General features: G+C 58.7%; 2 protein-coding genes across 2 annotated transcripts; one reads left to right on the top strand and one right to left on the bottom strand.

Annotated features, from left to right (window-relative positions):
- Positions 1–333: 333 nt before the first annotated feature.
- On the bottom strand, positions 334–5,173 carry LOC111152456 (gametogenetin-binding protein 1-like). The gene is made up of 6 exons (XM_022510948.1): positions 4,713–5,173; positions 3,980–4,098; positions 3,443–3,537; positions 3,055–3,199; positions 2,013–2,152; positions 334–384 (listed from the first exon to the last, which is right to left on the bottom strand). The coding sequence occupies exons 1-6, from the start codon at positions 5,171–5,173 to the stop codon at positions 334–336; spliced, it is 1,011 nt and encodes a 336-aa protein (XP_022366656.1).
- A 1,110-nt stretch (positions 5,174–6,283) lies between these two features.
- Positions 6,284–12,836, top strand: LOC111152355 (BCL2 antagonist/killer 1). The gene is made up of 5 exons (XM_022510865.1): positions 6,284–8,580; positions 9,523–9,658; positions 10,025–10,168; positions 11,231–11,411; positions 11,504–12,836. Exons 1-5 carry the CDS (start codon positions 8,511–8,513, stop codon positions 11,606–11,608), a joined length of 636 nt encoding a protein of 211 aa, XP_022366573.1. The 5' UTR covers positions 6,284–8,510; the 3' UTR covers positions 11,609–12,836.
- The last annotated feature ends 972 nt before the right edge of the window (positions 12,837–13,808 follow it).

The raw sequence follows: 13,808 nt of genomic DNA, 5'->3' as shown, positions 1-13,808 counted from the left end.
CGGGGGTCTGCAATGGGGGTTACTACCCTGGGGGCTAGATTGAGACCCTGGCTAACCTGAGTCTGCTCCTAGCTTGAGGCTGAGGGGTGGGGTCCAGAAACAGCCAAGGAGGCCAAAGTCAAAGTGGGTTTTATTATTAATAACCCAGGCCTGAGTCTGATGGGTGGGGATGTTCTGCTGGGCAGGCCCACCCTGCGGACACATGGATACCAGTGATCTCAAGATCCCTTGGCCCTGGGGGCGCCTCGGATGTGCCTCCACAGAGTGGGAGGCTAACTCCTGCTTCGGGCTGCAGGGATCCGTGAGCAGGGCAGACTCGGGGCGGCAGCAGCTTCACTCGGGGGGCCAGTTCCCCAGCTCGTCCATCTCCTCCAGGAGCAAGTGCTGGGGGCAGAAATGGGTGAAGAAAGAGGCCTCAGCGCCTTCGGGCTCCCCCTTCCGGCTCTGTACCCCTAGAAGCTTCCCACATACCCCCCAGAGATAAGCACCCTGAGGCCATTCCAGACCCTCCCCTGTGGCCCCACAGCCCTGAGCCACCTCCCTCCCACTAAATGAGGGCCCCTTCTCCCTCCAACTTCGTGAGGGGTGGGGTCCTTGGAAGCCCCAGGAGTCAGTCACCCGAGCCAAGCCCTCCCCTCCCTCACCTCTGTCCTGGACACCACACCAAGGGGGCTCTGCACCCTTCCCTCCAGCCTAGGGTGTTGCTTCTGCTGCCTCAGCACCCCTCCCCTAGGTCCCCAGCATTCCCCAAAGGCTGGGGGGCGGCTTCTTTCCCCCTCAGCCTGGTATCTCTGAGGGTAGATAAGGAGAGAGTGGGGGGTTGTGATGAGGATAGGACCCTCGAAACACCCACAGCAGGAAGATAGCCCTGAGGCAGCTCTGTCCCCCACATGAGGCCAGAGCTGGGCCCCGACCTGCCACTACCCAGAAACTCCCTAGGGACCCCCAGTGCCGCTCAGGCTACCCCAGGAGTGTGACCCCCTACCCCTGAGACGGGGCAGGCTGGCTCAAAGGTGGTTCTGGAGGGGAGAGGGAAGAGAAGAGGGCGGGAAGGGTGACGAGAGATCCCCTTAATGTGAAAAGACAAAAGTGCAGGCCCCTGCCAGAGCTCGGCCACCGTGTGGTTCAGGATAAGGTGCACAGCCTCGTTCCCTAGAGCATGGAGGGACCAGTGACTCAGGTCTGCAGGCTCAGGACAATGAGAGAGCTGCCCCTCAGAGCCCCCAGGGGTGGGTGATACAGGTATTCACTCCCCGAAGGGGTAAGTCACATCCTTAACACCATAGTGCCCTTGACAGCCGGCAGGCATCCCCTCTCCTTCCTGTTTGATCCTTCAGTCACTTGGGCCTTTTGGCTAAGATCAAGTGCTGTCTGGTCCTCCCACCAGGCTCCTTTTACAGGTAAAGAAGCCAAGGCCTTTCTCCAAAGCCACAGAGCAAATCCAGGCCAGCGCAGGGCTTCAGCGAAAGCCTTGGCCTCTGAACCCTACGCTCTTTCTTTTATTTTCCTACAAAAGGAAACTACATAGACTGTCAGGGCCACATGTCCACAGAATGAAAGAATGAACTGATGAATGAATGCAAATTAATTTTAAAGGCCATCGACACATTTTCCTGCAACTGATCTGTCTGTGTGCACTCAGAGAAGCTGGAACAGGCCTGAGCTTGAAGGCCAGTGTCAAGGAGGGTGGGCAGCGGGTGGTCTGTGGAGCGACATGGATGGGTAGCCTACGAGTGTTTGTGGGAGTCAGTGTGGGCAAGAATGGGAGAGAAAAGAGAAAAAGAGCAACATCATGGGGTTAAGTAAGAGACGGAGAGACAAACAAACAACTGTGTGTGTGAGGGGGTCAGCCTCCTACTCTCGGAAATACCACCACCAGGAAGGGGTTCTGCTGTCCCTACCCAGGCCGGGGGAGGTGGGAGCCAGGGCCAGGGGCCTACGGAGGTGGGAGGCCTCACTTTCTCCAGAGGCCTCAGGCAGAGGGTGGTGGTCTGGGACAGGCTGGGGCATACCTGACCGTCCACAATGCCCGCGTCCTCCAGGGTGATCTCTGGCTTGGTCAGCAGCTCCTGGCCATCATGGCTGCCCACCTTCCAGAGGCGGGAGTCCCGCTGCACTGCCAGAAGCTTCTTTAACTCCGACTCCACGAAACCTGCGAGGCAGAGAGATGGGCATGGGGCAGGCAGGAGAGGGTGGAACAACCTGCTGGGGAGGGAAGGAAGAAGAGATGGCTCGGGCTCTCCAGGACTCATCCCAGCCCTGGGGAGTCCCTGGTCACCCCCAGCCCCAGTGCCTACATTTCCATTACCCGGATCCGGCCATGTACCACCTCCCCCCCCCCCCCCCCCCCCCCCTCCCCAACTTCCCCCAGAAACTTACTGGCCAGTGGGCTCCCTCCTACATGTTTGAGTGTGAGTTTCCTCACCTCCTGGGGAGAGCATGCGAGGCGCAGACATCTGCCCCCACCTTTCACCAGCCACTGACTCAAGAGCAAGGATCAGGGACTACCCCAGTTGCTGAGGTTCAAGTCGCAGCTCTGCCACGTACTAGCTGTGTGACCCTGGACAAGTTACTTAACCTCTCTGTGACTCTGCTTCCTGACTATGAGGTAGAGATTATAACGGAGGACCTATCACAGAGCTGTGACATGGCATTTCATGACAAATGCTCAGAAGAGGGTCTGACCTATGGTTATGGCTACGCAAATGTCAACAGTGACCATGTTATGGGATTGTGTTAGGCTATACTGTCCTTGCTCAGGCCACTGAACAAGTTAGAAGTCTGGGCTGGGAAAGGGTGATGCTCCTGGAGCACAAGTCCACCTCATGCCCTCCCAAACCAGGAGAAAGGAGGACTAGCTAGACTTCTCCAGCAGAGCCACCCACAGGTCCCCCCTCCTGCCCCCCCACCACCGGCCCGCCTGCCCCAACCCACAACTCCAGTGGTCATCTTAGGTCCTCTGGTCCCACCTGGTGGTAAGAACTGGTATCACACCCATGAGCCCCAGCCAAGGGTAGCCCTTGGGCCTGAGAGCTGGTTGCCGGCTGCACTTACCCACTGTGTCTGTTGACCTGAAAGTCTTATGCAGCGGTGACTGCAGGGTGACAATGCCTGGGACACAGAGCTTGAATGACCTGTCCTCTACCTCCATTTCCTTTTCCTTGTTTTTCTCATCAGGCAAGCCTTCCTTGAGAGGAAACTGAGGGCATGCCCCGCAGCTGATCAGGGGAGGACAACACGGACCCAAGCCTGTAGCCCCCCCCCCACCCCCAAGATAAAACAAAAAGCAGGAGGGTACAGCTCCCCAAAAGTAAAGAGTGATCTGCCCAAGCCACAAATTCTGGGGCCCAGCCAAATGGAGGGAGGAACCCCACCCAGGCTTTACCACCCACTCCCCCCAACCCCCTTGTCTCCCCCACTGCCCCAGCCTGCACCCACAGACCTTGGCCATGGCTGATTTCTGAAGCTGCTTGTACAAGGTGAGGAGGCGGTTCCAAGGAGTTGCCCCCACCTTCGAGGAGGCCAGCCTGAAGTCTCCTGTGAAGGGGCAGTGTCACCAGCAGGCAGATGGGAACAAGGGGCAGCCCAGGCCTAGCTAGGCCCAGGGGGGCAGGGGCACTAGGTGGGCTGAAGCGAGGGTGAGGTCCCTTGTTTTCTTAGCAAACACCTCCTATGTGCCAGGCACAGTACTAGGCACCCTGCAAAGAGCATCTCATGGACTCCTTGCCACTGCCCTCCAATGTGGATACTGTTCCATGCTCACTCTATGGATCAGGAAATGGAGACACAGAATGGCTGAGCAACATGGCCCCGTCCCACAGCTTGGCATAGTGCGATGGAATGTTCTCAAATCCAGGCAGCCTGCCCCCAGCACTCCCTCAAACCACTCTGTGTCCTTCCAGGCCCCACACCCCTGAGGAGTCTGAGGAAGAGGGCCTATTTCTGGCACTGCCCCAATGCCTGTGGCCACCGCACTCACCGTCCAGCAGACACTCCTTCTCCTCCTCCCTGGTGAAGGTCTTGGGGCTGACCTCCGGTGGCCCCATGGCCCTCTGTGGGCATCCTTGTTTCACCTCCAAGGCTTGGGCAAAGTGGCCCCTGACTCCAAAGCATAGTCAGATGGGGGTGGCAGGCGGAGCCAGAGACATGGCAAAGGCTCCCTAAACCCCCAAACTCCCCAAGGACCTCCCTCAGGCTCTGCTCAGCCATTCCTCCCTCCTGCCTCCAACAGTTCCCTGCTTGGTCCTCTGAGGTCTTCATCATACAGGGGTGGGCCCCCTTTCTCACAGGGAGTGGTGCCAGGTCCAAATGGGAGTGGGAAACAGGAGGGAGAGAGTGGGGGGGGGGGAGGCAGGGTGGAGTGGGGACCAGGAAGGAGCTGGGAAGAAATGGCAGCCTGGTCCTCTCTCACCTTGGGTGCCTCCACCCACAACCTCTGACTTGTGGGAAGACCCACCCCATCTCTGGTTCCCTCCCCCCAGACTCTCCTCCTATTCTCCTGGCCCACCCTTGGCCTCCAGGCTCCTTCCCATCCTTGATGTACCTGTCCCTTCCCTACAGAGCTAGGGGCCTTATTCCAGTCCTCTACCCATATGAAGACCCACATTCCTGGGCCCTCCTCAATTTGGGTCCTCCCATCTCTGCCCCATATCCTTGCCCCAGTGCCCCCATCCCAGGCCCCTGCCCACCACTCACATAGCCCAGCCCCTCACCTGTCTGAGGTCCTTGTATCCCCGGAGGCCTCCCCTACTGCCTCCTTCTCTTCTCTTTTTTCCTTCTTGGACACGTTGCCCAGCACCTCCTGGCTTCCCCTGGACAGGATGGGCTTCACCTCTCCACCCTGGGCTGCCACCCTCAGGACCTCCTTTGGGGTGGGGTTCTGGGCCCCTGTGTCCCCCATCCCTAGCCCCAAGGGATCATGCCATGGCAAGGCCACAGAGAGCATGTAGGGCAGTGCGGCTGGCTGCCTTGGCTCCTTCCTCCCCGCTCCTCCCTGGCGGTTCCTCATCAGAGGGGTGGTGCTTTGCTCCTGGGAGGGGCATGGCCGACTCCGCATCAGGCCCTTGTCCGAGCTCTTGGGGCTGCCCCTGCTCCCCACCAGACTACGGAAAAAAAGGAACATGGAGGAGTGGCCCAAAATTCGGGACTGAGGGGTTGGACCTGGGGCCTCCATCCTGAGAGAGACCCTGACTCAGAGGGAGCGGCTGCAGCTGCCACCCCACCAACTGCTTAAGAACAGGAGGAGTTTTCAAATTAAAACCTCCAGTTGGAAACTTCCAGGAGTTCTAGAAGGCAAAGGTCAGGTGGGGGTGGTGGTGATGGGGAGGCTGGGAGGAATACATGACAGGGGGAGTTAGTGGGGGGGCAGAGAGGGCAGGGGGTCGTTGAGGCCAGGGAAGGAGGTATGGGAGGCAGATTTGGGATGGCTGATGAGGCTTCAGGGGGCACGGGGTGGGGGGGCAGGCAGAGGAAGCTTTGGGGGGCTCCCTGGACTGAGAATGGGGCAGGGGCTCTTTGGAGCCTCTGCACACACCTCTCTCCACCTGGCTTGTCCTTCCCTGATCCTGCGGGGCTGCCTCTGCCCTTGAGAACCGTTCCCTACAGCCAGATAGTATCTGTCTTCCTTCTCTCTTCTCAGCATCCGCTGGCACGGGCCCAGGTGGTACACAGACACCCCGTTTTCATCTCTGTTGGCCTGTCTATCACCTCCAGGGTGTCAAACCCCCACCAAGCTGCCCTGTGCGCGTCCTAATTGCACGCTGAATCTCAATGCAGTGTTATTTTTTCCCCACGGCATCCAGAGACTTGATCTTAAACCCAGCTCAGTGCCCTTGGGAGTTCTTTAATCCCGCTGAGCCTCAGTTCGTTCATCTGTAAAAGAGGCGTAGGGGCCAGCACCCACTTCCAAGGGTTACTGAGAAAATTCCACGGGACAAGGGCCCTGTCGCCAAAGTGCAAAGCACACTGTGGCGCTTCAGAAACTCTGCCCTCCTGGCTTTTTTATTGGTACTGACTGATGAAAGGGGGTGCAGGTCAGACAGCAGGAGTGGGAGAAGGGGAGCCATGCCCGCTGAGTGCGGCCGAGTGTGGGGGGTGGAGCGTCTCTCCCGCCCAGGAGCCAAGACCGACCCCCAAGCTGTGGGTCCCGCATCCGCATCCGGCGGCTTCACAGCAGCTTCCTCTAGAGGGAGCTGATTGGAACCAGGAGCCGCCGGCACCTCTAGGATCACCGCGGCCTCGCGGGTCCCTGGGGCAGCGCCGGGACAAGCGCAGGCTGTGTCTAACGCCAGGACTGCACTCACCCCTGTTCCTGGAAGCCGGGCCTGGGCCCCCAATCCCCCCGGGAGCAGCTGCTGGGCCCTCAGGATCTCTGGCCTCGGCCCTGTGAGCCATCCGGGCCCGGGCTAAGGTCCGGGCAGGTAAGGTGGGAGGGTCTTGTCCATCCTTCCAGCTTTTGGCAGCCCCAGACCCTGGGGTGGGGATACAGGGAGCCGGCAGGCAGCCGGGTGCGGAAGGGGAGGTCTGGAGACTTATCTGGGCAGGTCCACCAGCTCCTGCTGGGGACCTGATCCAGTCCGGACTCCCTCTGGATGCCCCTCAGACAATTCCCCCGCCTCCCCTCCCATTCCCGGCCCTGCCCTGGCCCTACCCGGGCCCTGGGAGCCAAAGAATTGGGTGCTAAAGAGTCAGGTCTTTTAGCAGTCTGGGGGGTTGGGAGTGGAGGTCAGAGCCAAGGTCAGGGGCAGGGAGAGAACTTTCATGGTGCTTCCTGCTGCCCCAGGAGCCCTAGACTGGGTCTGCCGCCCAACCAGGCATCTCCCTCTGGGAACATCCTGGTCCTGGCAAGTGGAGAGCAGGGAACTCCCCTTACCAGGAAGTCAGGCCACTTGGATGAGGGCAGGGGTAGGCCCAGGGCGGCAGAGGCCTCTGGTCCTGGGGACATCTCTGACGCCCCCACCTACTCCCCAGCTGCGACCCCCTTGGGTAGGGGTCGATGGAGTTGGGGGTGCAGTCAGCATCTTCCGGTCCTGCTGTCCCAGGGGTGCCGGGTTTGCTGGGGGGTGCGGGGCGGGGTACCACGGAAGAGGGAAGGGCATCTTTTTCCGGAAGGAGCAGCAGGGATGGGGGTGTGCCAAGCAAAGGTCTGTTTCTTGCTGGCAGGCAGGGCTGAAGGAGGGGAGGGTCTGCCTTCTCCCTTCTTTCTTCTTCTCCCTGCCCGCAGTAAGTAGAGGGGTGGAGTGCTCTCCCCCACCCCTTCTTGAGACCTCTTGCCCTGGGGCACTTTTGAAAATGGCCCCAGGCCAAAGGCAGGAGGAAGGTGGGGAGGGTACTCAGGTCCTCCCTGAGAGAAGGCAGTGGCTGTGCTTGGTCCCCGGTCCCCGGTGGGAGGAGGGGTACTTCCCCAAAAGGCTGATGGAGGCAGCTTTGGGAGGGGTGGGTATGAAGGGGTGCAAATTGAAAGTGAAACAGTTCACGTCCAGGAAATACTCCCTGTGTCAAGGGTTCACAGAGCAGATCGGGGCTGTGGCCAGGACCGGGGCTGTGGCCAGGACCAAGCAAAGAGGAAAACGGGCCGGGGACAGGAGAGCAGGTATGCGGTGTGGTGGAGGAGGGGCGTGAAGGAGGGTACTGCAGAGACAGCTTCCTCAGCTCACTGCAACACAGGAATGGGTAGAGCACAGGTGGGATGTTAACAGATAACCACAAACTGGAAAATAAATCTTAAAGGAGTACTGAAGGTATGAAGTGATGAAAATTCAGATAACCAACTCGACTCCCTGATTAGCTAAGTGGCCCTCAGGCCCTAACTTCTTGGTGCCTCACTTTCCCCCCCCCCACCCCCCAGTAAAATGGGTATGATGATGCTTACCTTGCTGGGTTCATGTGCATTTTCAGTGTCTGACACCCCTGGAGATGGAAGTAAGTAAGGCTTGGCACTCAGGAAATGTCTGTGGCCAAGAGGCCTGACTTGGAAAACAGGCGTGCTCTGACCAGCCAAGGGGAAGTGGAACCTTCGAGCACAGCTTTCATGGGTCATTAGTTAGAAGGTGGCAATCCTGTGGTAAGTGCGTGCTAGGTAGGGTGCAGGAGGTCCCAGGAGCAGTGGAAAGAACCCACAGCCTCTAAAACTTGCCTCATTTGCCCAGGAGTGAGGTGAATTATGACCTGAGATCCACGAGGGTGTTGCTGGTGTTTCCCCCCCACCCCGGCCCTGGGTCCAGGACCCTAGGTATGAATCCAGACTGCCCTGCCTTTCTCCATCTCTCTGGAAGGACTGCTAGTGAAATGCTCAGGAAGTTCTGATTCTGCCCACAGACGCCACAGGGACCCAAGGTTGTGAAATTAAGAGGTGGCTGGAGCTAGGACCGTGGGTCTTTGGGGAGTGGGGAACCCCCTCCTCTCTCTGTGGCTGTGGGACCCTCTCGTCAACCAGCCCCTGCCCATCCCCATCATGGCTTTCTCTCACCCATCCCCACAGGCTAACCCTGTCCTCCACTGGGACCTGAGAAATGGCATCCGGGCAAGGCCCCGGTCCTCCCAGGCAGGGGTGTGGAGAGCCGGCCCCATCTTCTACTTCTGGTAAGGGTCTCTCTGCCCTTTGCCCATCCCAGAACCACCAGGGCTGTCTGAGAGGGTGGTGAGAGCAGAAGGGGTCAGGACCAGGCAGGACTAACAGGCAGGCTCTCCTCCCCCGTTCACTCACCTCGGATAAAGGAGGAAGGCATCTTCCCACCCAGTACAGGTGGCCTAAGAAGCTGGAGTGCAGTCCAGGTTGAGCCCTGGGAGCGGGGAGGAGGTTGGGCCTGGGGTTAGAGGGGGAGAGGCTAGGAGAGGCCCGGGAGGGAGTATGAGGCAGGTACAGCGCCATCCCAAGGAAGAGGAGCAGGAAGGGGTGAAGAGAGGCCAGTAGAGTGGGGTGTGGCTATTCTATTCCTCCACTAGGAGAAAGAAGGAAGTTCCTAGACATATCACCCCATCAGGCCTGCTAACTGGCGAAAGTGATTGTTACGACTTTGGGGAGGAAGTAAGATGGCTGCCTTTCTTCCCTTTTCCAGAGGGGACCATCAGAGACGCCTGGAGTCCCCAGCCCATTACAGACTGCTTCAGGGGCTTTGGGTTCAGTGCCCCATCTGTCCCTATGTACCTATGTGACTTTTCGAGGCACAGAGCTACAATTTCAAATTCTGTTTCTCCACATTCCCTGGGCCATCAGGGCCGGGTACCTGTACCCACTCAAACACACTGAAAATCCCACATGCCCAGCTTACATCCTGGCTCTTTCTGACCATGTGACCTTGCGTCTCAGCTTGCCCATCTGTAAACTAGGATTCCCCTGCTCCACAAGGCCGTGGTGAGGGTTATCCTGGACACAGGCAGCACTGGGTGTTAACTGAGGACTAGAGTTAGGGATGCTTCTGCCCATGGGTGTGGACAGCTGATGCCTCGAAGAGTGACCCATGCACAAAGCATGGGGCTGCCCGGTCCAGCCCGTCCTCCCTGACTCCTGGCTTTGATTCTCAGAGGAGCAGGTAGCCCGGGACACTGAGGAGGTTTTCCGCAGCTATGTTTTTTACCGCCATCGGCAGGAGCAGGAGGCTGAGGGGGCGGCTGCGCCTGCTGACCCAGAAATGGTCTCCTTGTCCCTAGAACCTAGCAGGTGAGCAAGAGGCCCCTCGGCCCACAGGAACATCTTCAGGGAAGTGGAGGTTCATATGGAGTCAATGCCCAGCAGGCCTGGGGAGCTGGGGAGGCTGGGTAGAAGGGGGGTGGTCTTGTCCTTCTCCCATCATTGCCTTTTTTTTTCATTTTGGGCTTCCACCCCCCGCTGGGGCCTTGCACCATTTATAGCACATGCCTGTCCCGTGACCCTGGCCTTGGCCCTCATGTCAGAACACTGTCAGGAACCTCCAGGGAGGGGTCCACAAGGCCGGGGGCATCTTGGGTGGAACCCCTTGTCCGTGAGCCCAGGCCCCAGCCCTGCCCACGCTGGGCCTCCTCACCTACCTGGCTCCCATTCCTCCAGCACCATGGGGCAGGTGGGTCGGCAGCTTGCCATCATCGGGGACGACATCAACCAGCGCTACGACTCCGAGTTCCAGGCCATGCTGCAGCACCTGCAGCCAACAGTGGAGAACGCCTATGAGTATTTCATCAAGATTGCCTCGAGGTAGCCCTGGCCCCTGGCCTCCCCGCTGTGCTGTTGCCCTCACACCGTGTCCCGCCTTTGGGATGGGAGACATGCTTCTCTGTCAGCATCAAGAGATGTGTGTGCCATTCCCGTATCTGCTGTTAGCTCACGCATGGGCTCGGGCCCCTGTCTTTCTCTCTCTGGGCCCCAGACGCCTCCTCTTTGGGGTAGAAGCTCACAGCTCTTGTGAGCTGGGGTACTGAGGACTTGACCGGCTAGATTGGGACTAGAGAGGTGCCCAGAATGGGGCTGTCCCCAGAGTTCCCCAGTCCCACTGAGACACAGCTGTCCTTTCAGTTCGGAATCATACTCCTGCCAAAGACAGTCCGGTTGCTCATGTTCCAGAAATGCTCATGTCCCTTTGCTACAATCTTGTGTCTGAGAGGCAGTGGACAGTGGTTAAAGACACCACGTGCCTGGGTCCAATCTCAGCTTTGCCACTTAACGGGCTTTGTGAAACCCTCTGGCCATCAGGCCCTGTGTCTATAAAATAGAGGAAGTGGGCTCAGAATGGTGGCCGTCCTTACTAGTGTCATCTGTTGTTAAATCTGGGTTAGGAGTCAGCCTCGAGGGGACTGACGCCGGGGTGAAGGTAGACAACAGACGCTCAGAGCCCGAATGTCCTTCGAGGCCGCCCCCTCCCCACTCCGGTTCCAGGACCTGTCCTAACCTCCTCTTTGTCCTTCTCTCTCTGCTGTCTCTTGGGCTGCCAGGCCAGCAGCGTCCGCCACAGGTAATCTCCCTGCTGCCTCTGTCCGCTTGTCCTGCCCTCCCTGCTGTCCGCCTGTTGGCACTCACGGCCACAACCCAGCAGCACCAGCCTGCTCAAAGGCCCTCTGAGTTTCCTCCTTTCACAGAGATGCAGGCTTTTCCCAGATTGAGGCCCAGCTGGAGCAGCCTCTGCCACTTTGGTTCACGGCTCGGCCGTTTTGCTTTCCAGCTGGGAGCAGGGCGGGTGGCCACCAGACAGTGGGAGAGGATGAGCAGGCCGTGGGGGCCTCCTGGGGTTCTCCACTGACAGCATCGCCCCTCTGCCCGCAGCCTGTTCGAGAGTGGCATTAACTGGGGCCGCGTGGTGGCTCTCCTGGGTTTTGGCTACCGCCTGGCCCTCCACATCTACCAGCATGGCCTGACCGGCTTCCTGGGCCAGGTGACCCGCTTCGTGGCTGACTTCATGCTGCATCACTGCATTGCCCGGTGGATTGCGCAGAGGGGCGGCTGGGTAAGTGTGGCCGCTCTCCCAGCCCCGCCTCTGCCCTGGCGAGCCTGTGCTGGCTGTCCATCCCTCAGTGACCACTCTGTCTCTCCTGGCAGGTGGCAGCCCTGAACTTGGGAAATGGCCCCATCCTGAACGTGCTGATAGTTCTGTCTGTGGTTCTGTTGGGCCAGTTTGTGGTACGAAGATTCTTCAAATCGTGACTCCCAGGGGGAGTCCAAGTACCCCTGCCTGGACTTCAGCCAAGCCTTCTCCCCTCATCCCCTCCCCTGCAGGGCTCCCCCCACTCAAGAATACAGAAGCTTTAGCAAGTGGGGCACTCAAGCTTTAGGAGGGCCCCTGCCCAGGGGTCAGTCAGGCTGCCGGGGTGCCCCAACATTGCATGGTGCTAATGACCCCCCTCTCTGGGGCCCATCCTGTCAGAGAGGGGCTGTAGCCTTCTTCCTCAGCTCTCTGGGACTCCTTCAGCTGTGTCTCCTGGGTGCTGAGGAGATTGACAACTTGGGGAAGCAAGAGGCTGAGAGTCACTTCCCTCCAAATTTTTAATGGTTATATCTTTTTATAATGCCCTTGGAAGGACTCTCCCCACCCCCCATTCCCACCACTCTGCCCAAGCGAGGATGCCTGGGAAGTGGGGGTTCGTAGGTCACCCTGTGCGCCCCAGGACTCAGCTGTTCTAGAAGGTCAGAGTTTGATTGCTGGGCCTGGAGCCCAGTCCTGACCCTTCCTAAGCTCTCCCCCTGCTCCCACTCCCCCTACCCATATTGCCTTTGCAGTGGACTCTCAGGGATTCTGGGCCTGGGTGTGGGATGGGGAGGGAGTGGGGGTATAGACCAGAGCTGTGAGAACTTCATTGGCCCCCCCCAGCCTGCCTCCCGAGACCCTCAGTTCTCTCCCTTCTCCTCCCCTATTACCACTTCAACCCAACCTGTTCACTACAAGTGAAGCCCACCCTGCCCCCATCACTCCAGATAAGGAAGGAGGGATCTTGGGTAAGTGGAGACCTGAAGTCCCCTCCTTGCCCAGACTAGACTTTAGGACTTGTTTGTTATTGTCAGGGAAAGGGGGTAAGGAGCTCATCTTGAGGTTTCTGAGTGAGAAAAGAGCTGTTAATGTCACTAGGAACCCCAGAGTTGGGATCCTCCCTCATGGCCTGGGCACAGTGTAATCAGGGGGTGTGGATGGGGAAACTGTGAATACTTGAACTCTACCCCCCCTACCCTACTCCCACTCTCCACACTCCTCACCTGCCTAATCTCCTCCTGTGGGTCAGGGTGGAAAGGCCTTGTCTATCGTGCACAACCTAGAGGTTTGGAGGTAGGGAGAGGGAAGTTTTTGATTAAACCAAATGCAAGAAGGGGATGCACATGGAGCCCACTGGTCAGCCCTCACCGCTCTGAGTAAATCTGAAAATAAACTATAATCCCCTGATTCCCATGTGGTTATTTTTGTATCCTCTACTACCTCTTTCTCCACCAGGCTAGGTTGGGGGAACCTGCGCATGCCTGGTGTTCAGCGGGTTTGTTACTGAATAAGAGTTCCTATTAGGCTTTCACAATCCTGTAAAAGCTGCTTGTGGCTCTCCCAGGCCCCAGCTCCCTAGAAGGCCTTGGCCCCTCCCCACCTCTCCTAGACCCTTCTCCAGGTGCCTCCCTCATCTTTGTGTCCCAGGCAGGTTTCCCACCCCTTAGGAGGCTGGGGGGACTCCAAACTGCTGGGCCCTGGCTATGGAACTGGTGGAACAGTTGTGTATGTCTGGGGAATCCCAGAGGCCACCTGGGGCCTGATGTGAATGCCCCTCCCTGGGGCCTGCCATCCATGCGGGGCCCAGAAAGCCCTTCTCTCCCACACCTGGCTCAGCTAGGACACAGTGTCTCAGCCCCCTCCTCCCCATGTTCCCCACATCTAGCGCGTTTGCGCGCGCGCGCGCACGCACACACACACACACACACACACACACACACACACACACACACACACGGCTTTTCAGTCCAGGAATTCTGTGCTGCATCAGAGTCCCTATGGGAAAGCAGCTAGAGGTGATAAAAATAACAAGCATGGGGGCGTTCAAATGTTCCCAAGTCTTTCCAGTCCCGGGCACCCTGGTCTGTGTTTCTGACATCCTTCCAAAATGGTCACATGCAAGTCCTAAAGTTCTTGCGGGGCTTCACTGTCACTCCCTAAGGGCATCTTGCCGATCTCCTCTCCCTTTGGACTTGGGTCTTCAAAGAGTCGAGGTAGACTGCAGTCATGGCAAGCCCCCCGCCCCGCCCCCCCGGCTCCCTCGCCCTACAGTGGTGGCTGGCGGGGTGGCGGCTACAAAGCAATCTCCAGAAAAGCTCCCAGACAACCTGCAGGGGACACACACCCCGCGGGCCAGGCCTCCTGCTGAGAATTTGTCAT

This window comes from Enhydra lutris, unplaced genomic scaffold (genome assembly GCF_002288905.1).
Source record: "Enhydra lutris kenyoni isolate GAN:26980312 unplaced genomic scaffold, ASM228890v2 scaffoldscaffold28, whole genome shotgun sequence".
Lineage (NCBI taxonomy): Eukaryota > Metazoa > Chordata > Mammalia > Carnivora > Mustelidae > Enhydra > Enhydra lutris.
This window is presented reverse-complemented; position numbering and strand designations above follow the sequence as displayed.

Coding starts and splice junctions, on each gene's coding strand:
- LOC111152456 (XM_022510948.1), bottom strand. CDS start 5,173: ATGGAGGCCCCAGGTCCAACCCCTCAGTCCCGAATTTTGGGCCACTCC. Junction 4,099..4,712: donor GATACAAGGACCTCAGACAG/GTGAGGGGCTGG, acceptor CTTTGGAGTCAG/GGGCCACTTTGCCCAAGCCT. Junction 2,153..3,054: donor CAGGTCAACAGACACAGTGG/GTAAGTGCAGCC, acceptor TCTGCCTCGCAG/GTTTCGTGGAGTCGGAGTTA.
- LOC111152355 (XM_022510865.1), top strand. CDS start 8,511: ATGGCATCCGGGCAAGGCCCCGGTCCTCCCAGGCAGGGGTGTGGAGAG. Junction 9,659..10,024: donor TTGTCCCTAGAACCTAGCAG/GTGAGCAAGAGG, acceptor CCATTCCTCCAG/CACCATGGGGCAGGTGGGTC. Junction 10,169..11,230: donor TTCATCAAGATTGCCTCGAG/GTAGCCCTGGCC, acceptor CTCTGCCCGCAG/CCTGTTCGAGAGTGGCATTA.